Here is a 22,510-nt window from a genome sequence, read left to right as displayed (position 1 = left end):
TTTAGTTAGTTTATAATAAATAGTCGTAGTTTCCAGATCGAATTAATGAAGTAATCGAAGAATTCAAATAAATTAGTTAAGTGATTGCGATAAGTGAATTATATTAAAAGTTAGTGTAAGTGTGAAGTATTTAAATAAATAAGATATCGTTTGTTTTTTTTTTAAATTCGTTTCTTTTGAATAATTTCTACGAAGGTCTATGTAACAAGTTTTTGTAGCGCAGTTTAGTTAGTTTATAATAAATAGTCGTAGTTTCCAGATCGAATTAATAAAGTAATCGAAGAATTCAAATAAATTAGTTAAGTGATTGTGATAAGTGAATTATATTAAAAGTTAGTGTAAGTGTGAAGTATTTAAATAAATAAGATATCGTTTGTTTTTTTTAAATTCGTTTCTTTTGAATAATTTCTACGAAAGTCTATACAAGGAGTTTTTGTAGCGCAGTTTAGTTAGTTTATAATAAATAGTCGTAGTTTCCAGATCGAATTAATGAAGTAATCGAAGAATTCAAATAAATTAGTTAAGCGATTGTGATAAGTGGATTATATTATAAGTTAGTGTAAGTGTGAAGTATTTAAATAAATAAGATATCGTTTGTTTTTTTTAAATTCGTTTCTTTTGAATAATTTCTACGAAAGTCTATACAAGGAGTTTTTGTAGCGCAGTTTAGTTAGTTTATAATAAATAGTCGTAGTTTCCAGATCGAATTAATAAAGTAATCGAAGAATTCAAATAAATTAGTTAAGCGATTGTGATAAGTGGATTATATTATAAGTTAGTGTAAGTGTGAAGTATTTAAATAAATAAGATATCGTTTGTTTTTTTTTAAGTTCGTTTCTTTTGAATAATTTCTACGAAGGTCTATGTAAGAAGTTTTTGTAGCGCAGTTTAGTTAGTTTATAATAAATAGTCGTAGTTTCCAGATCGAATTAATAAAGTAATCGAAGAATTCAAATAAATTAGTTAAGCGATTGTGATAAGTGGATTATATTATAAGTTAGTGTAAGTGTGAAGTATTTAAATAAATAAGATATCGTTTGTTTTTTTTAAATTCGTTTCTTTTGAATAATTTCTACGAAAGTCTATACAAGGAGTTTTTGTAGCGCAGTTTAGTTAGTTTATAATAAATAGTCGTAGTTTCCAGATCGAATTAATGAAGTAATCGAAGAATTCAAATAAATTAGTTAAGCGATTGTGATAAGTGGATTATATTATAAGTTAGTGTAAGTGTGAAGTATTTAAATAAATAAGATATCGTTTGTTTTTTTTAAATTCGTTTCTTTTGAATAATTTCTACGAAAGTCTATACAAGGAGTTTTTGTAGCGCAGTTTAGTTAGTTTATAATAAATAGTCGTAGTTTCCAGATCGAATTAATAAAGTAATCGAAGAATTCAAATAAATTAGTTAAGCGATTGTGATAAGTGGATTATATTATAAGTTAGTGTAAGTGTGAAGTATTTAAATAAATAAGATATCGTTTGTTTTTTTTTAAGTTCGTTTCTTTTGAATAATTTCTACGAAGGTCTATGTAAGAAGTTTTTGTAGCGCAGTTTAGTTAGTTTATAATAAATAGTCGTAGTTTCCAGATCGAATTAATAAAGTAATCGAAGAATTCAAATAAATTAGTTAAGCGATTGTGATAAGTGAATTATATTAAAAGTTAGTGTAAGTGTGAAGTATTTAAATAAATAAGATATCGTTTGTTTTTTTTTAAGTTCGTTTCTTTTGAATAATTTCTACGAAGGTCTATGTAAGAAGTTTTTGTAGCGCAGTTTAGTTAGTTTATAATAAATAGTCGTAGTTTCCAGATCGAATTAATAAAGTAATCGAAGAATTCAAATAAATTAGTTAAGTGATTGTGATAAGTGAATTATATTAAAAGTTAGTGTAAGTGTGAAGTATTTAAATAAATAAGATATCGTTTGTTTTTTTTAAGTTCGTTTCTTTTGAATAATTTCTACGAAGGTCTATGTAAGAAGTTTTTGTAGCGCAGTTTAGTTAGTTTATAATAAATAGTCGTAGTTTCCAGATCGAATTAATGAAGTAATCGAAGAATTCAAATAAATTAGTTAAGTGATTGCGATAAGTGAATTATATTAAAAGTTAGTGTAAGTGTGAAGTATTTAAATAAATAAGATATCGTTTGTTTTTTTTTAAATTCGTTTCTTTTGAATAATTTCTACGAAAGTCTATACAAGGAGTTTTTGTAGCGCAGTTTAGTTAGTTTATAATAAATAGTCGTAGTTTCCAGATCGAATTAATAAAGTAATCGAAGAATTCAAATAAATTAGTTAAGCGATTGTGATAAGTGAATTATATTATAAGTTAGTGTAAGTGTGAAGTGTTGAAATAAATTAAAAACGTATAATTAACGCCACGAATATTAAAATAAATAAGATATCTGTGAAATGCAATAACTAACAATTCTTGATAGTTAAGAGTAGGGAGGAAATTGTAAAAAAAAAGTTCTAAATTTATTGTTATTGCGAAATTCGTAAAATATTTACAAAAAAAATGCATATTAAACTGTAAATTGACATTCTTCAATATGGAAACGTAAATTTTCTAGAAGATTTAATGTAAACAATCCGCGAAATAACCAAGTTTCACTCGGAAGACAATAGAGCGCGCTAGTAGAAACTATTCGAATAAACATGAATAAAGTAGGTAAGTAGGTGTATAAATTAACGAAAATATGTTTACAAATATAAATTGGAATCTCGTAATAGAAATTGTACAAATAAATTTGAATACATATCGCGATGTCCTCGTATCTGATATGGAAAATACGCTCGTGCTGGTAGGTAATACATATTAAAGTAAAAGTAATAATGTTGGAAAAATATCGGAAACAAGAAAGGAGAAAGTGAAGTAGGCGAAGAATGTGGACCTTCAACTATATATAAATATATTTTTTTTTTGTAAACAAAATTATAGCTTAGTATACCCGATATAAAATAATACGGTGGTTAGAACATCAATTTTTTTTTAAATCAGATTCGATTTAATGTTGTTTGATTGATATAATTATTAAAAAAAAAATAAAATTAATGATGATGCGCTTAATGAAGTAAAGACTACGCTTATTGCTATTGGCTTGTTATGACATAATGATGGAGGTCGATGAATTGTTCGAAGGGTTCGGAATGTCAAGGTAAAAATATATTTTTTACAAACAGAAAATGGTTAATGAATGAATTCAATATTCGATTCATTATTAATAATCGCGAATATAAATTGATTTAAATGAATAAATAGATTTCTTTAATGACGAAAAAGCCTCGTTAAAGATTCTTAATATGTTGCCTCGGTAATAAATTGAGGCCTTTTTGTCAAAAACCAACCTCGGATTTACGAATAAAGCCTCGTTCCAACTCTAGGATCTTGAATGACGAATTGACAACTTCTATAGTCATTTCGACAACAATTTGAGACGTTTTTGTCGAAAACTAATCTCGTATTTGCAAATGAGGCAAATTCGTAGCCCTTGGGTACAGAAAACTCAATAAATAGCCTTCTGTAAAGACAGCGAAGCGTCGTTTCATCTCTATGATCTTGAATGATGGATTGACACCTTCTATACTCATTTCGACAACAATTTGAGACGTTTTTGTCGAAAACTAATCTCGTATTTGGGAACGAGGTAAATTCGTAGCCCTTGGGCACGAATAACTCAATAAATAACCTTCTGGAAAGACAATGAAGCGTCGTTTCATCTCTATGATCTTGAATGATGGATTGACACCTTCTATACTCATTTAGACAACAATTTGAGACGTTTTTGTCGAAAATCAAGCTCGGATTTGCGAACGAGGCAAATTCGTAGCCCTTGGGCACGAATAACTCAATAAATAGCCTTCTGCAAAGACAGTGGAGTGTCGTTTTATCTCTATGATCTTGAAAGATGGATTGACATCTTGTATAGTCATTTAGACAACAATTTGAGACGTTTTTGTCGAAAACTAATCTCGTATTTGGGAACGAGGTAAATTCGTAGCCCTTGGGCACGAATAACTCAATAAATAGCCTTCTGCAAAGACAGTGGAGTGTCGTTTTATCTCTATGATCTTGAAAGATGGATTGACATCTTGTATAGTCATTTCGACAACAATTTGAGACGTTTTTGTCGAAAACTAATCTCGTATTTGCAAACGAGGCAAATTCGTAGCCCTTGGGCACGAAAAACTCAATAAATAGCCTTCTGCAAAGACAGCGAAGCGTCGTTTCATCTCTATGATCTTGAATGATGGATTGACACCTTCTATACTCATTTAGACAACAATTTGAGACGTTTTTGTCGAAAACCAAGCTCGAATCTGCAAACGAGGCAAATTCGTAGCCCTTGGGCACGAAAAACTCAATAAATAACCTTCTGGAAAGACAATGAAGCGTCGTTTTATCTCTATGATCTTGAAAGATGGATTGACATCTTGTATAGTCATTTAGACAACAATTTGAGACGTTTTTGTCGAAAACTAATCTCGTATTTGCGAACGAGGTAAATTCGTAGCCCTTGGGCACGAATAACTCAATAAATAACCTTCTGGAAAGACAGCGAAGCGTCGTTTCATCTCTATGATCTTGAATGATGGATTGACACCTTCTATACTCATTTAGACAACAATTTGAGACGTTTTTGTCGAAAACCAAGCTCGAATCTGCAAACGAGGCAAATTCGTAGCCCTTGGGCACGAAAAACTCAATAAATAACCTTCTGGAAAGACAATGAAGCGTCGTTTCATCTCTATGATCTTGAAAGATGGATTGACATCTTGTATAGTCATTTAGACAACAATTTGAGACGTTTTTGTCGAAAACTAATCTCGTATTTGCGAACGAGGTAAATTCGTAGCCCTTGGGCACGAATAACTCAATAAATAACCTTCTGGAAAGACAGCGAAGCGTCGTTTCATCTCTATGATCTTGAATGATGGATTGACACCTTCTATACTCATTTAGACAACAATTTGAGACGTTTTTGTCGAAAACCAAGCTCGAATCTGCAAACGAGGCAAATTCGTAGCCCTTGGGCACGAAAAACTCAATAAATAGCCTTCTGAAAAGACAATGAAGCGTCGTTTTATCTCTATGATCTTGAAAGATGGATTGACATCTTGTATAGTCATTTCGACAACAATTTGAGACGTTTTTGTCGAAAACTAATCTCGTATTTGCGAACGAGGTAAATTCGTAGCCCTTGGGCACGAATAACTCAATAAATAACCTTCTGGAAAGACAGCGAAGCGTCGTTTCATCTCTATGATCTTGAATGATGGATTGACACCTCTCTATACTCATTTCGACAACAATTTGAGACGTTTTTGTCAAAAACCAAGCTACTATTTCGTGGGCTTAACCAAGACGAAGGTAAAAAATACGTAAAGTAGATTTTACATCTTATCTTTGCGTCTTAAATGTTTCGTTGTTTAATTTAGCGTCTTTAAATGTTCAATCAACACATTTTCCCAAAAATATCTCAGTCCCAACCTCCGTAGATTGTTTCCAGTTCCAGTAACCCCTTTTTTTTTCTATACACGCTCTTCCTATATTCCAGATTCCTAGTTTATATACTGTTATATTTTCTGCGGCTTCGGAATGTTTATGTGGAAGAAATTTGATTCGACATTTTCAAGATTGTACGTCAATCATTCTCCTTCGTAAGTAATTTGGCCGTAAAGATCCATCCGACCTCAAGACAGAGAAATAAATCTCACCCGGAAAACCACAAGTTTATCATGCACACGAATGCTGTTTCCTAATCCTTCGATTCGAGGAATGATCTGGAACCGTGTTACGCGAGACATTTCGTGATTAATCATACTAAACAGCAAAAGCTATTCGAGCAAATTCAAAGTGTTTTTATACAAGTAAATGAAGACTTACTTGGAGGCAACCACACCAGCCGCGCTTGGACCGCACGGCCGGCATGGCTGGAATGTGTAATCGAGGCAGGGCGTTAGTTAAATTATCCCACGCTGGAATTTTCAATGAACACTTCGGTAACCCCTGTAACAAAAAAAAATAAATTGTAAAAAAGTATAATTAGTAACGGAAAGATCCGGAGTGCCTTGTGCGTAGCGGGTTCATTTTGATGCATCTGTTGATCTTTATTTTCCGATCGACTGCGAAAAAACTCTTGGTGGGTCGTCCAAGATTCGTTAATGTCGTTCGAATGACATAGATTTCCTACCATTTTGGCCACTAGAACATCGTTATCTAATGTTGGTTTTCCCGATTGTGGCTATTGCGTTGCAACTCAAAAATCGTACAAGATTTTTATGATATTTAACTGGAAATTGCGAAAAAAGTCTGATAAGCTTAAAATTCGCAATATGAATCGACGAAAGATGCCCAGAAACGTCATCGCTAGTATTTTTTTGATCGATATCCCATTTGCTGACTACTTCCCTGTACGCAATTTCTGACTACGTTATATCTATCATTACTCCAATCGCTCGGAGCGGAATAATCTCTATTATGGAACAATTTTCTCCTAAAAACCTCCCGGAAGAATTGCGTTGCATTACAACTACTACAATTACTAATTGTAGAATTTATAAAGATAGGAAACCAGAAAGGCCAAATGCAACAACGTAAATAATAATAGGTATTAGTGCTAATTCGTTTTCTTTCTACTATCGACTGAAAACTGATTATTTCAAGTGTTAATTTTGGATTATCATAGGAGCCCCACGCTAAAAAACGTATTTTTTACTTAACTATATTCATTTATCGCTTTTTTGTTTTTTATTTGATACCAACTTCGCTGCTTATATACCTACATCTCGTCGAAACTTGTATCGAGCCGTAACGGTGTAATTGGTAAAGTTCGAATCCTCTGTCGAACGAATTTTTATTAAATTACTCATTTGCTCTTGGTCCAAAAGATATACGAGGAGGTACCCAAAAGTAACCGTGAAATTTTGTTTTCCACACGGTAAAACTGTTTTAACGTTGGAAATTACTTACAAAGATAATGCTATGGGAAAAACTCGAGTGTATGAGTGGTTTTTTCGATTTTAAAATGGCTAAATGTTGATTGATGACAAACCTCGCTCTGGACGTCCTTCGACTGCCGGTTATTTTTGGATACCCCCTCGTACATGTACCCCGACTAAAAATTGGTTGAATATTTTAGTTCGAGGTGCCTAAAAAGCGTGTTTTTTCGTTAATTATATTTATTTATTATTATATTTGATACCAACTTCGCTGCTTATATACCTACATCTCGTCGAAACTTGTATCGAGCCGTAACGGTGTAATTGGTAAAGTTCGAATCCTCTGTCGAACGAATTTTTATTAAATTACTCATTTGCTCTTGGTCCAAAAGATAGTTTACAAAAAAACTCATATACGAGGAGGTACCCAAAAGTAACCGTGAAATTTTGTTTTCCACACGGTAAAACTGTTTTAACGTTGGAAATTACTTACAAAGATGATGCTATGGGAAAAACTCGAGTGTATGAGTGGTTTTTTTCGATTTAAAAATGGCTAAATGTCGATTGATGACAAACCTCGCTCTGGACGTCCTTCAACTGCCGGTTATTTTTGGATACCCCCTCGTACATGTACCCCGACTAAAAATTGGTTGAATATTTTAGTTCGAGGTGCCTAAAAAGCGTGTTTTTTCGTTAATTATATTTATTTATTATTATATTTGATACCAACTTCGCTGCTTATATACCTACATCTCGTCGAAACTTGTATCGAGCCGTAACGGTGTAATTGGTAAAGTTCGAATCCTCTGTCGAACGAATTTTTATTAAATTACTCATTTGCTCTTGGTCCAAAAGATAGTTTACAAAAAAACTCATATACGAGGAGGTACCCAAAAGTAACCGTGAAATTTTGTTTTCCACACGGTAAAACTGTTTTAACGTTGGAAATTACTTACAAAGATGATGCTATGGGAAAAACTCGAGTGTATGAGTGGTTTTTTTCGATTTAAAAATGGCTAAATGTCGATTGATGACAAACCTCGCTCTGGACGTCCTTCAACTGCCGGTTATTTTTGGATACCCCCTCGTACATGTACCCCGACTAAAAATTGGTTGAATATTTTAGTTCGAGGTGCCTAAAAAGCGTGTTTTTTCGTTAATTATATTTATTTATTATTATATTTGATACCAACTTCGCTGCTTATATACCTACATCTCGTCGAAACTTGTATCGAGCCGTAACGGTGTAATTGGTAAAGTTCGAATCCTCTGTCGAACGAATTTTTATTAAATTACTCATTTGCTCTTGGTCCAAAAGATAGTTTACAAAAAAACTCATATACGTGGAGGTACCCAAAAGTAACCGTGAAATTTTGTTTTCCACACGGTAAAACTGTTTTAACGTTGGAAATTACTTACAAAGATGATGCTATGGGAAAAACTCGAGTGTATGAGTGGTTTTTTCGATTTAAAAATGGCTAAATGTCGATTGATGACAAACCTCGCTCTGGACGTCCTTCGACTGCCGGTTATTTTTGGATACCCCCTCGTACATGTACCCCGACTAAAAATTGGTTGAACATTTTAGTTCGAGGTGCCTATAAAGCGTGGTTTTTCGTTAATTATATTTATTTATTATTATATTTGATACCAACTTCGCTGCTTATATACCTACATCTCGTCGAAACTTGTATCGAGCCGTAACGGTGTAATTGGTAAAGTTCGAATCCTCTGTCGAACGAATTTTTATTAAATTACTCATTTGCTCTTGGTCCAAAAGATAGTTTACAAAAAAACTCATATACGAGGAGGTACCCAAAAGTAACCGTGAAATTTTGTTTTCCACACGGTAAAACTGTTTTAACGTTGGAAATTACTTACAAAGATAACGCTATGGGAAAAACTCGAGTGTATGAGTGGTTTTTTCGATTTAAAAATGGCTAAATGTCGATTGATGACAAACCTCGCTCTGGACGTCCTTCAACTGCCGGTTATTTTTGGATACCCCCTCGTACATGTACCCCGACTAAAAATTGGTTGAACATTTTAGTTCGAGGTGCCTAAAAAGCGTGTTTTTTCGTTAATTATATTCATTTATTATTATATTTGATACCAACTTCGCTGCTTATATACCTACATCTCGTCGAAACTTGTATCGAGCCGTAACGGTGTAATTGGTAAAGTTCGAATCCTCTGTCGAACGAATTTTTATTAAATTACTCATTTGCTCTTGGTCCAAAAGATAGTTTACAAAAAAACTCATATACGAGGAGGTACCCAAAAGTAACCGTGAAATTTTGTTTTCCACACGGTAAAACTGTTTTAACGTTGGAAATTACTTACAAAGATGATGCTATGGGAAAAACTCGAGTGTATGAGTGGTTTTTTTCGATTTAAAAATGGCTAAATGTCGATTGATGACAAACCTCGCTCTGGACGTCCTTCAACTGCCGGTTATTTTTGGATACCCCCTCGTACATGTACCCCGACTAAAAATTGGTTGAACATTTTAGTTCGAGGTGCCTAAAAAGCGTGTTTTTTCGTTAATTATATTCATTTATTATTATATTTGATACCAACTTCGCTGCTTATATACCTACATCTCGTCGAAACTTGTATCGAGCCGTAACGGTGTAATTGGTAAAGTTCGAATCCTCTGTCGAACGAATTTTTATTAAATTACTCATTTGCTCTTGGTCCAAAAGATATACGAGGAGGTACCCAAAAGTAACCGTGAAATTTTGTTTTCCACACGGTAAAACTGTTTTAACGTTGGAAATTACTTACAAAGATGATGCTATGGGAAAAACTCGAGTGTATGAGTGGTTTTTTCGATTTAAAAATGGCTAAATGTCGATTGATGACAAACCTCGCTCTGGACGTCCTTCGACTGCCGGTTATTTTTGGATACCCCCTCGTACATGTACCCCGACTAAAAATTGGTTGAACATTTTAGTTCGAGGTGCCTATAAAGCGTGGTTTTTCGTTAATTATATTTATTTATTATTATATTTGATACCAACTTCGCTGCTTATATACCTACATCTCGTCGAAACTTGTATCGAGCCGTAACGGTGTAGTTGGTAAAGTCGTCGATGTGCTTAATTTCCAACGAATCCTCGAAATTTTTATCAAAATACCCATAGTGGGCTCTTCTAAACGTTATTGTTTGCTTGTGGGCTTCGATATTCAAAAGTTGTACAAACTTGAGAGAAAAAACAGCGTTTGATCTGAGGTATGGTGGCGAGATTTACTTTGGCAAATGGACAATTATCCAACACTCAGTCAATCCAAGGAGAATGGTTTCGTTGAGCGGCCAGTATTATCATGTGACCTGACACCCTGTGATTTTTTCCCGTGAGGCGTTTTCAAGGATCGCGTTTTTGCAAGACTTTTTTCGATTTCCTTTTGTAATCAGGCCCCATTCTGATCTTGATTCTTGTTGTTGTGTTGATTTTTCTTCGGCGCGAAGCTCAATTTGACCGAGACTTGTCGCTGCATAAAGTTTTTTGCGAATGCTGGATATTCTCGTTAATTGCGATTATAGGAAATGATTTTTTTCCAAATTTTGATCTGTACTTCAAAATCTTACTAGCCAGGCGAACAAAATTTGACGAAATCGGGATCTCGCATCAATTTTCTGTATAATCAAAATAAAAAATTTGAAAGTTTCGATAAGGAAAATGTACAAATCAATAAAACGTTGGATTCCGTTTAGGAATGGCGTGTGCCTTTGGGGCCTGTCTAGCATAACGAATGAATCTGTTATCAGAGTAACTGGACTAGAAAGAAAAAAATCTCGAAGGCATGCACCGAAAGAAACGTTATCTAGATGTCAATAAAATTATTCGCTCCACTCATCGAGGCATCCAGTAATGATAAGACCGTTCACATGTTATAGTTGATAAACAAATGATCTTGTGCGGGGTAGTCGACCGTTACGACTTTTTTTAATTACACGTACGGGTTTCGCTGTTGTAGAAGGTCGATATAATTGTCGATTATTCGCTGGAAATAACATGTAACTCCGAGGAGAGTTTTCGCCCGCTCTTCAGAAGCTTTCTGGTGCCGCCATCGAGGAATTCCTCGAGCAAATCGGCTCGCCATGTTCGCACGAACTCCTCTACCTCGAGAGCTTCTTTGAGCGAACTTTAGACGCGCGATATGAGGACGCGCGTTTTCCTAGAGAATAATACTCATTCGTTTCGAGATTTTTCACGTGTTTTTAGAGTACTAAGGCACTTAACAGTACCAAGAATACAGTAAGTACAATCTTACCCGCGAACCTGGTTCTGTTTGCTTTGCCTAACGCCTTTTTCCCTTTAGAGAAGATTTTCCCTTCTGCAGAGAAAACCGTCTCCAATAGTTTGGAAACCCATCGAGCCTTCCAAAATGGCGAATGTTGAATTTCGTTTGCGATTTCGTGAACGTTTTTTATGTTTTAAATGGTTTCCCACACCAAAAAACGCATCGGCGGTTGACATTTGACGTTTATTCAAAGTCATAGCACACAAATAGTTAAGTTGCGCCATCTATAGCGTTTGCCTGAATCATATTTGACATATCAGTAAACCCTCGTATTAAATGACGTAGAAATACTGCGAGAAATGTCAGCGAAATTCTGGTTGGTTTATAAACATTGCGTACGATGTAATTTTACGAAATATGGATTATTTTATGTATAAAAACATTTGAAACTAGGACAGGTGTGTAATAAATTTCATTCAGAAAATATTAGGATTAAGGACGTCGACTTTTTTTTTTTTATTTAATCTTTTAGAATTAAAAACGAGGCGTTGCTAGATTTTTGATTGATGTCAATAATTTTTGATTAGCCTCGAGGTATTTTACCTTTAAAAATACTTAATTATAATTTTATTAGACGCGTCTCGAATAAACGATGATATACACATTACCGTTTCGTTATCCTCGATATAAAAACGATTTTTCCAGTTCCACCCGTATGTTTGTAACCAACTTTTCGACTTCAAACAACTCCAAATCGACGCGGGAGATTTTAATTGTATATCAACCTATTCAAAAAGGTCGTTGGATAATCAATATGCATACTTTCAAATAACTATTGACAAAGGTAAAATGTCTGACCTTTCAGACCACTTACAGGTAAACAATGCATCGTTTAAGAAAGAAATCGAATAAAATGAAATATCTTTAAACAAAACGTACATCAAACACTATAAACCAAGTAATTGTTGTCAATTGCAGCTCTAAGATCCAAAATACGATCCTCGCGGGAAAAAATCACAGAGTGTTAGATCCCTTGAACGCGCGAACCACTCAACGAATCCTGAGGAACGTGGGATCTTTGTCCATTTATCTCCCGCGTGGATACCTGTCCACACACACCTCGGGCGGGATTAATTCTTCTTGAATGAAGACGTGGTGGATTCTGATCGTTGCGGGAACGTTCAGCTTGAAGGTTACTTCATACCACCACCATATTGGAATCCCTAGACTCAAGAATGTTTAGAAAGTGATTGGTGATCGTTTGTGCAAAAATAACAAACACCCGGGAAGATTTCGTCATTCTGTTTGCAATTCGAAGATCCCGAAGGGAAGAACGCGTGGTCCTTTTGCCAAAACACGATCCCCACGGGAAAAAATCACAGAGTGTTAGATCCCTTGAACGCGCGAACCACTCAACGAATCCTGAGGAACGTGGGATCTTTGTCCATTTATCTCCCGCGTGGATACCTGTCCACACACACCTCGGGCGGGATTAATTCTTCTTGAATGAAGACGTGGTGGATTCTGATCGTTGCGGGAACGTTCAGCTTGAAGGTTACTTCATACCACCACCATATTGGAATCCCTAGACTCAATTTGGATTATTTGACTGCAACACAACCGATTTGGTATGAACGTTTAAGTGTGTTTGATTCTAGATAAAGCTCAAAACAAGGATTTATCGCCTAAGACAAAAGAAGACTAACCTAACCTAACCAATTCTCTTCCGAGATATTTTCCACGTGATACAAAAGATCGCGTTGATTCACCACGTGTTAACGGTTAATAATATTCCGTAGGTTAATCCAAGGAAGTCTTTAAACTTATTATCGTGTATGTTAACAGTTGGTATTTCATCTAAGATTACGGTGATTTAAATTTACAATTTAGCGTTAAATTACACGTATACCGAATGGATTCTTATAACTTTTATATGTTTTATTTGTACATGTCGTTTATTGACTAAAGATATTAACAATGAGATTGTTAATGTTATAGATTTTCGTTGTGGGAAAGTACGCAACAAAATATTTCATTATAAACGTTCTAAACATTCCGCAAATAAGGTGAAAGCGATTAGCGTTACTCGCTAGAAGCACTATCGAGATCAATAAATACCAATCATATTCGTGGAAATCGAATATCGATATTTGTTTAGGCAAAAAGCATTTTACGGAAACTGTCGATCTTACATTGAAGCCGATAGTGTCCCTAATCAATCTAAAGTTTCGAATCGTGTTTAGGAATGTCCTTTAGATCTTGAAGAATCAGTAGCAGACCACCAATTCAGTCATTTCCGATTGAAAAATGCTTGGTGCGCTGCCCAGGCGTTTAGGATCCTTTAGATCAAGATTTAGATCTTGAAGAATCAGTAGCAGACCACCAATTCAGTCATTTCCGATTGAAAAATGCTTGGTGCGCTGCCCAGGCGTTTAGGATCCTTTAGATCAAGATTTAGATCTTGAAGAATCAGTAGCAGACCACCAATTCAGTCATTTCCGATTGAAAAATGCTTGGTGCGCTGCCCAGGCGTTTAGGATCCTTTAGATCAAGATTTAGATCTTGAAGAATCAGTAGCAGACCACCAATTCAGTCATTTCCGATTGAAAAATGCTTGGTGCGCTGCCCAGGCGTTTAGGATCCTTTAGATCAAGATTTAGATCTTGAAGAATCAGTCGCAGACCACCAATTCAGTCATTTCCGATTGAAAAATGCTTGGTGCGCTGCCCAGGCGTTTAGGATCCTTTAGATCAAGATTTAGATCTTGAAGAATCAATCGCAGACCACCAATTCAGTCGTTTCTGATTGAAAAATGCTTGGTGCGCTGCCCAGGCGTTTAGGATCCTTTAGATCAAGATTTAGATCTTGAAGAATCAGTCGCAGACCACCAATTCAGTCATTTCCGATTGAAAAATGCTTGGTGCGCTGCCCAGGCTTTCAGAGTGTTTTTGATCCATCCATATACCATTTAATGGCATTTCTAGCATGATATTTCGACCCTCATTATTGAGGTGAAGTTTTTCTCAAACTTCTAAACTTTTTCGATGCAACGTCCTAAGGGTTGGTCATTATTTAGAAACGGGTTTTCTTCGATGATTCCTTTTCTGAACATTCCAAATGATGTGCCTTGTAGTTATTGTGTTTGAAACCTGCAGAGCGTTCATACAAATGGCGGAGACAGTGAATCAGTGAGTCAACGAAATTAAATTATGATAATGCCAACACCACAAAGGAAAATAACAATCGGAAGTTTGTCGATACAATTAAAATTCGAAGTTATGTATATCTTGGGGTGGTTACCAAAGCCGGAAAAGAAAATCTGGAAGTTGGGCGTTTTCCGTTGTCTTCTGCTGATCTTCTCCAAGAGCCGATGTCGCAAAATTCGCACACGACTTTTTTATCAGTGTATTTAAATTATTTACTTTCATCTCTCAACAGGCATTTCAACTAGACAGCTTTTACCTCAATTAAAAAAGAAACGTGAGCCGGAAAGGTCGTACGTAAAATTTATTCAATAATTCTAATGATGAAATATTATGTTGCTATCCTTCATGTCTCTAGTCACGTGTCCGTTACAGGTATCAATATTCAAATTAAAAACATGTGTTTTTGAAGATCACGTTTTTGAAACGGTCGAGGTACGTGGGTCGTAGCGAAATTATAAACAAAAGTATGAATAAACATAATAAAAGTAGTTTCATGTCATGTCATTCTGATTGGATCTCCGTGACGTCGAAGTTATAAGAAGCTAATAGAGAAAGATAGAGAATGCTCTTTCTCGACGTCTTCTCTATCTTTAATATTAGTTCTATGGAATTCGATTCGAACATTTGCCATTAATATGTCAAGTAATGCATATAATCCTGAATTGAATTTCGACATTGTTTAAGAAATAATAAATTTCAATAATTACTTTTATAAACAGTATCTGCATATCAATTCCGTATGGTAGTTAAGCTTGTAAAAATAACTCTGATCGATTGTAGACAAAAACAAAGAAGCATAAATCAATTTACGTACATAATTTTAATGCGACCGACCATTTTATACGATTGCGACCTCAACAATCAATGTTTTACCATATAAGACGAAAATAGACGTCGTGATTAGAACGCAAATCGAATTTAAAAAATTTGTTTCTTCTTTTTGAGCTCGCTCGAGAAAAACCAGCGAAAAAAGCGTTTTTTTCTTGACTGGTTTAGTCTTCGTCTTTTTATTCGATGTCTATCCATAGTTATTTATTTCCTGCGTTCTTTTCAAATTCTATCATTCGTTCTGTATTCATTTACACGCCGAAAGTTGCGTTTTTAGTGTTCCGTGTAAGGAAACTGACAGTTCCGTACTGCAAAACACTTTCGGAACGCACCGGAGTGACTCTAGCTACTTCAATGTTGACAGTTGACAGTTTCATTTCGATGATTGTGTATAAATTTAATTTTTTGACTTCGAACTTGCTTCTTCATTATTTTTATCGCTTTCTTCTTCTACAGCGTTCTTTAATACGTTTATTCGTTCTCTATAATGTCATTTTCTTTTTATCCATTATATTACGCGTAATTTTTCTTTATAAATTCATTTCCAAACGATAAAATGAATTTTGTATTCCGTGAATGTTTTAACAATGTTTTTATTCAATGTCTATCCATAGTTATTTATTTCCTGCGTTCTTTCCAAATTCTATTATTCGTTCTGTATTCATTTACACGCCGAAAGTTGCGTTTTTAGTGTTCCGTGTAAAGAAACTGACAGTTCCGTATTGCAAAACACCTTCGGAACGCACCGGAGTGACTCTAGCTACTTCAATGTTGACAGTTGACAGTTTCATTTCGATGATTGTGTATAAATTTAATTTTTCGACTTCGTACTTGCTTTCTTCATTATTTTCATCGCTTTCTTCTTCTACAGCGTTCTTTAATACGTTTATTCGTTCTCTATAATGTCATTTTCTTTTTATCCATAATATTACGCGTAATTTTTCTTTATAAATTCATTTCCAAACGATAAAATGAATTTTGTATTCCGTGAATGTTTTAACAATATTTTTATTTAATGTCTATCCATAGTTATTTATTTCCTGCGTTCTTTCCAAATTCTATCATTCGTTCTGTATTCATTTACACGCCGAAAGTTGCGTTTTTAGTGTTCCGTGTAAAGAAACTGACAGTTCCGTATTGCAAAACACTTTCGGAACGCTCCGGAGCGACTCTAGCCACTTGACTGTTGACAGTTGACAGTTTCACTTCGATGATTGTGTTTAAATTTAATTTTTCGACTTCGTACTTGTTTTCTTCATTATTTTCATCACTTTCTACTTCTACAGCGTTCTTAAATATGTTTATTCGTTAAATGAATGTCGATAAATTCGATCGTGTAATTATTCAAAATACTTTTTACGATTTCAAGTGTACATTTTATGTTCACGCTCAGATCAATAATAGTTAATGACATGCATTTTCTACGGTATTTAAAATTGAGTACATTCTAGTCTATATTTAATCCGAAGGAGTGTTTATTGTGGTACTACAAAAAGCGTTACAATGTTACAAAAGTAAATTTAAGCACGTTCTAAAATACGGTACTGCAACTGAAATTACAAATTTATAATCAGAATGAGTAATATTAAACTGAATTGCGAATAAGTATACTTGAATTGAATTTTACTATTAAAAATTGATTATTAACGAAAAAATAATGAATTTACTCTTCGATTTTTTTATATTCTTTGATGTATATGTAAAAAAAAATCGTCTGAAAAGTTCGCGGGCCGATACATAGATGGCGCTGATAATATTAAAGCCTCAAGATCATCAATTCAGCGATAACATCAGCTGATTAAAAATGGCCGCCGTGGGGTAAACAAATACTTTCGTTGTTAAGGTTATTTAGACCCAAAATATGGACCAAAAAGGGTAATTGCAATATAGAAAAAAAAGTTTTACTAACGAAATCAAATATAAAATTGAATTGATTGACTAAATCTTATTGGTTCCCGTGAATTCATCGAGATGAGGCGAAGATACAAACGGGAAAAAGAAGAAGAATCTTCTCTGTCGTTTTCTTCACTTATTTGGATCGTCCCAAAACGATCAGAAGCTTCCGGCATAAAAAAATAATAGATTACCGCAAAGTTCGAAAAAAAAAACAAATCGAAATAGTTGGATTTAGTTAGTTGCTTTCACCAAATCGAAGTTGACTCCGAAGACGTACCCAAAACTGCGAAACTTTCCTTCACAAATCTATAGTACGTTCCGAATATTTGAAACCCGACGTCGGGAAAGTTTCTGTCATCGAAAACTTCCCGATTCCCAAAACCCAAATCTAAATCAAAAGTTTCCTTGGATTTTTTGGATATTACCGCAGTTCCATACCAAATTTTGTCAAACTTTTTTCAAAATTTTAAAGAAACGATCCTAAAATTCGAAAAACTGAGATGGGGGATTTTTAGTACAATTCTTCTTCTTTCCAAAGCGATTTTCCATATGATGATAGGACCGTCCGGTAAGCAAGAATAGCCCTTTGAAATAAAAGGGTTTAATTGCCATTTTTCCAAAAACTATTGGGGTCAAAGGGCCCATCTTTAGAGCATTGGTTAAGTACATCGAGATCTCGGTTTTCAGTTAATAAGAAACTTTTATATTTAAAATTAAACAAATTATGAACAATTTAAAAAATTACAATTTTTCATCTTTCGATTAAATTATCTAAGAAAGAAATTATCGAATTTTAATTTATAAAAGCTTATTTTGAAGATTTTTCAATTCTCTACAATATTGCCCATCGTAACAAAGTCGAATTTCGCGTAAATTCAGCGCAAAAAACAAAAAAACAAAATTTCGATTTTTGGGGGTTTTTATTGCTTAAAAAATAACGCGTAGACACAAAATATTGAATTTTAAGCACATAACTTTTATTTTTTTTATTTTCTACTATTTAATTTTGTCACCAAAACCTTTTTTTTTTCGTCCTAATAGTCAGCTAGAGCTCAAAGTTTTACTGGATCCTTGGCTAACGAATAAAATATTTTCTGCTTGGGATTTTCGTTTCTGTGTTTGTACATTCCTATTCGTATTTTATCCCACGATGGGACACATCGTTTCAATACAAATAATTACGACATTGGGTACAACAATACCCAATTTACTTCATACAAGTACAATGGCTCGGTAATAACTTCATATTGGACATGAAAAAATTAATGTCCCGTTTATTTATCGACGCATTTTTAGCAATAAACCGTTTAGCGAAATGGATGTCGTTTCAAGGTTGGATATAAATTATGTTTAAAAAACATAATCGATCAAAAACTGTGACGATTTTAGTTGAAAAAAACAGTAATTAACAAATCCGTTGACGGTAAACATACTAATTGAACTAAAGTTTGACTTGAAAGCAATTATCTCGATCCGGAAGGGCTGGATTTAGTATTTTGGCCCTTAGTGTGGTTAAAGTTAAGCCTCTATGGAAAAAATTGTTTGTTGATAGCTTGAACGCCACTCCAAAATGCAATTTGTCGAATTTACTTGACAAAATCGACAATCTCGAAACACTTTTAACAAATTTACGTGTCAAATCAAACTCAATCGTTTGATAACTTTCCAGGGGTGCTTTTTCACCGTAAATGAAACTTGAATCCACCGATATATCATAGACCAATTAGCGGTTGAAACATTTTAGTTACTTGGGACGAATCGGCGCCAAAACAAATCGTTGCGAATTGTCTTTTCGATTCTCTTGGTATATAAACTAAAAACAATTTAAAAGCTTTATAAGCATCGATAAAGACTATAATCCATCTAAAAATTTAACATTCTGAGATTGTCTTCACTTTTTTCGTCTGTGAAACGTTGTAATTTCAAAAATTTCGACGCCTCGCGTCGCGATATTTCACACGGTTTCCTTTCGATCAGAATTTCCGAAAATTTGTATTCGTAATTTCCCGGATACGAGGTTTATCCGTACCTAGATCCGGGGAATTCTCAACATCCTCTGAAAGATCCGCGTTTCGAAACACTTAGCGAGGTCCAAGCATCCGTTCCGTACGATAAGGTGCTGTACACACCATCCGGTACCGGATATTAAATCGGGAATGTTTTATTATCTTCTAACAAAGATTGGCGATAACCCCGGCAAAGTTATTTCTGTCTCTGACCCTTCGTATCATCCGCTCGCGAATATACTTCAACCACGAAGCCCGTCGTCTGCCAGGACCACGTTTTCCCTTCGATCGGAATTTCCGAAAATTTGTATTCGTAATTTCCCGGATACGAGGTTTATCCGTACCTAGATCCGGGGAATTCTCAACATCCTCTGAAAGATCCGCGTTTCGAAACACTTAGCGAGGTCCAGGCATCCGTTCCGTACGATAAGGTGCTGTACACACCATCCGGTACCGGATATTAAATCGGGAATGTAAACAATTGTCTCAGATATTTAAATTTTTATGTCGTTTTTTTATTTTGTTTTTTTACTGTTGGCGAAATTGTTTCAACATTAAACTAAATCCATAAATTTCTTCACGATTCAATTCTAATATCCCTTGGTGGAATTTCAATTTAGATTTTTCTTTAATTGTTTTACGACTTGAGTAAAATTCAGTGTAAGCGGAAATAAACAAGGCGAAACATTAAATTAATTGTGAAAGTTGACGTAACGCTTGAAAAAAGGTATTCCCAAGTTAAGTACGTACAAGGTATACAAGAATTACTATTTAAATATTAAAAAATGCAACCACCTAATATAATATTCGAAAAATATATTATTTAAGGCTTTTAAGGTCCATGATTTATTTTTCTTTTCTAATCGATCTTGTACACAGGTTGTTATTTTGTAATTTCGCACTCCAATTCGGTTCTACGTCTCTAATATCATCCAAAACTGCATTCAATGACCCTTGTTGCTTCCTCTTAGTACAACCCCCAATCGGCTCATTCTTTGAGCCTCCATAAAACTTCTCATTGATAATATGTATCAAGTTATTGGTTAGTTCTTCTTTTTTAAAGTCTTTTTGTTTCCGCGTTGTTCAGTTTGGCAGCCACCAACAGTAAAATGAGTGGTCGACCAAATGATGTGACGAATATTGAAGAAAATCCACTGGATAATCGAAAAATCGAAAATTTGGTCTTGAGAAACGTGGATCCATCACTTTACACCCGAAAAGAAAAGGAAAAACAATCAAAACAATGGATTGAAAAGGAAGAACCGGTTCCGAAGGAATTAGAGATCGTTCCATCTGCAGGCAAGGTAACTGCGTCGGTTTTTTGGGATAATTTTCATTTCATTATCTTGAAAATGGAAAAACTATTATTGTGGAAACTAATTGCAACGTTTCAGCGAAGAAATCAAGCAAAAACGGTCGATTTGGCCAAAATTGACGAATTTGATTGCTCTATTCGCCAGATTTAGCCCCCTCGGATTATTTTCCGTTCCCGCACTTGGTGGGCAAAAATTTTGAAACCATTCCGGTACCATTTGACGGCATTTCCGTTCATTTCTAATGTGGTAGATCAATTCCATTTGAATTGTTTATCGAAACGAACCTTCTCAAACAAGTATCTTGAATTTATAACTGTTTAAATATTAATCAGCAAAAATTACGTCGAATATTTTGTTTTGGGACTCGAACGTCGCGAAACTAAACAGATGAACTGACAAAAAACGGCAGATTCGTGTTTCAACAGAAAATTAACGATTGTGTTGCCGGATGCGTTGCCGGTATCAAAGAAATCCTTGAGCGACACGCCTTAAACTCCAAATGGTCCCAAAATGCGATACATCTTCTTCTTGGACCCATAAAACATCATGTTTCTTCACTGTTACCCTTCCAAATAGACCAGCTTCTCTAAATCTTCTTTCCACTGCAGATGTACTCAAAGGCAGATCTCTAGATTCATCGATGGAGCTGTTTGTGCACTCTACAACCGCATGGCTTTCGAATCGCATTCCTCCAAGTTCCTTCCAATGTTTCCCAACCCAACGAGTTCATCGAAAGCGATACTGGATGTGGTCTGGCGCTATCTTGAAGCGACAATGAATAAGGTCTGGTGGGACGCTTCGCCACTCCACTCATTTCCGGTTTTCTCTGGGATATTCCGATTTTTGAGGATTAGTATCGTGGTGGATCAGACGAGGTGACGGCTCCCGAAATGTCAACAAAGTGGGCGAGCCAGCAGACTTGAAACAAAACCATAACCATGGAGAACCGGCTCCAAAGAAACCACAGATCGTTCCATCTGCAGGGCAAGTTCATAGCGACGGTTTTTCGACGAATTTTCGAGTAAAAACGGCCACAATCGGGGGAATCTGGTTAAGAATTGCATCGAACCAAACCGAACCGATACGCACCAGATTTAATAATGTAATATCAGGATAAAAATAATTTTATGCACTACTAGATTTATATTCTAGTATAAATAAATTTAACAGTCGTGCATTGTGAATTTAAAAATGAAAGTAATGTTGAAAAATATACAATTATGTCAATAATAAACTGATTTTCATGTTATCCAATAAGCACGTGACGTTAGAAGGATTCTTTGTGGTGACATAAATCTTATTAAGGATAATCCTGATTGAAAAATCAACGCAGTATTGATTTATCTTGAAAATTATTCTGTAAAGTCGGAAAACCTACTACTGTTTTCAAAAATATTCAAATTTGTATCATATACAGTTAGATTAGGTTATGTAATTAATTAATCTAACTAATATTCCGAATTTCTGTTTCGATACTTCAACTTTGAAGCTCTGTATCTCAAAAATGATCCAACGTAGTACGTTCCTGATTTATTTTTCAATAGTTTGAACCTTTGAACGTACTTCTTTGAAATATTAACTTGATATTTCAAGTAATTTGGTCTGTACGATTTTAAGAATAGATTAGGAACCAACAATTTTCGATTCTTCAACTTTGAAACACTGTATCTCAAAAACCATCGAATGTAGTACGTTCCTGATTTATTTTTCAATAATTTGAACCTTTGAACGTACTTCTTTGAAATATTAACTTGATATTTCAAGTATTTTGGTCTGTACGATTTTAAGAATAGATTAGGAACCAACAATTTTCGATTCTTCAACTTTGAAACACTGTATCTCAAAAACCATCGAATGCAGTACGTTCCTGATTTATTTTTCAATAGTTTGAACCTTTGAACGTACTTCTTTGAAATATTAACTTGATATTTCAAGTATTTTGGTCTGTACGATTTTAAGAATACATTAGGAATCAACAATTTTCGATTCTTCAACTTTGAAACACTGTATCTCAAAAACCATCGAATGTAGTACGTTCATGATTTATTTTTCAATAGTTTGAGCCTTTGAA

General features: G+C 34.6%; 1 protein-coding gene across 9 annotated transcripts in view; it reads right to left on the bottom strand.

Moving 5' to 3' along the window:
* Positions 1-22,510, bottom strand: part of LOC130895903 (disheveled-associated activator of morphogenesis 1) — a 73,744-nt gene that overhangs the window by 14,398 nt on the left and 36,836 nt on the right. For all 9 annotated transcript variants that reach the window (XM_057803499.1, XM_057803505.1, XM_057803504.1 and 6 more), the window contains one exon: positions 5,885-6,007. In XM_057803499.1, the coding sequence (XP_057659482.1) occupies positions 5,885-5,929 (45 nt within the window). In that variant the 5' untranslated portion in view covers positions 5,930-6,007. The remainder of the gene's footprint in view (positions 1-5,884; positions 6,008-22,510) is intronic.

This window comes from Diorhabda carinulata, chromosome 6, assembly GCF_026250575.1.
Source record: "Diorhabda carinulata isolate Delta chromosome 6, icDioCari1.1, whole genome shotgun sequence".
NCBI lineage: Eukaryota > Metazoa > Arthropoda > Insecta > Coleoptera > Chrysomelidae > Diorhabda > Diorhabda carinulata.
Note: the sequence above shows the minus strand (reverse complement) of the source record. Positions and strands in the feature narration are given on the sequence as shown.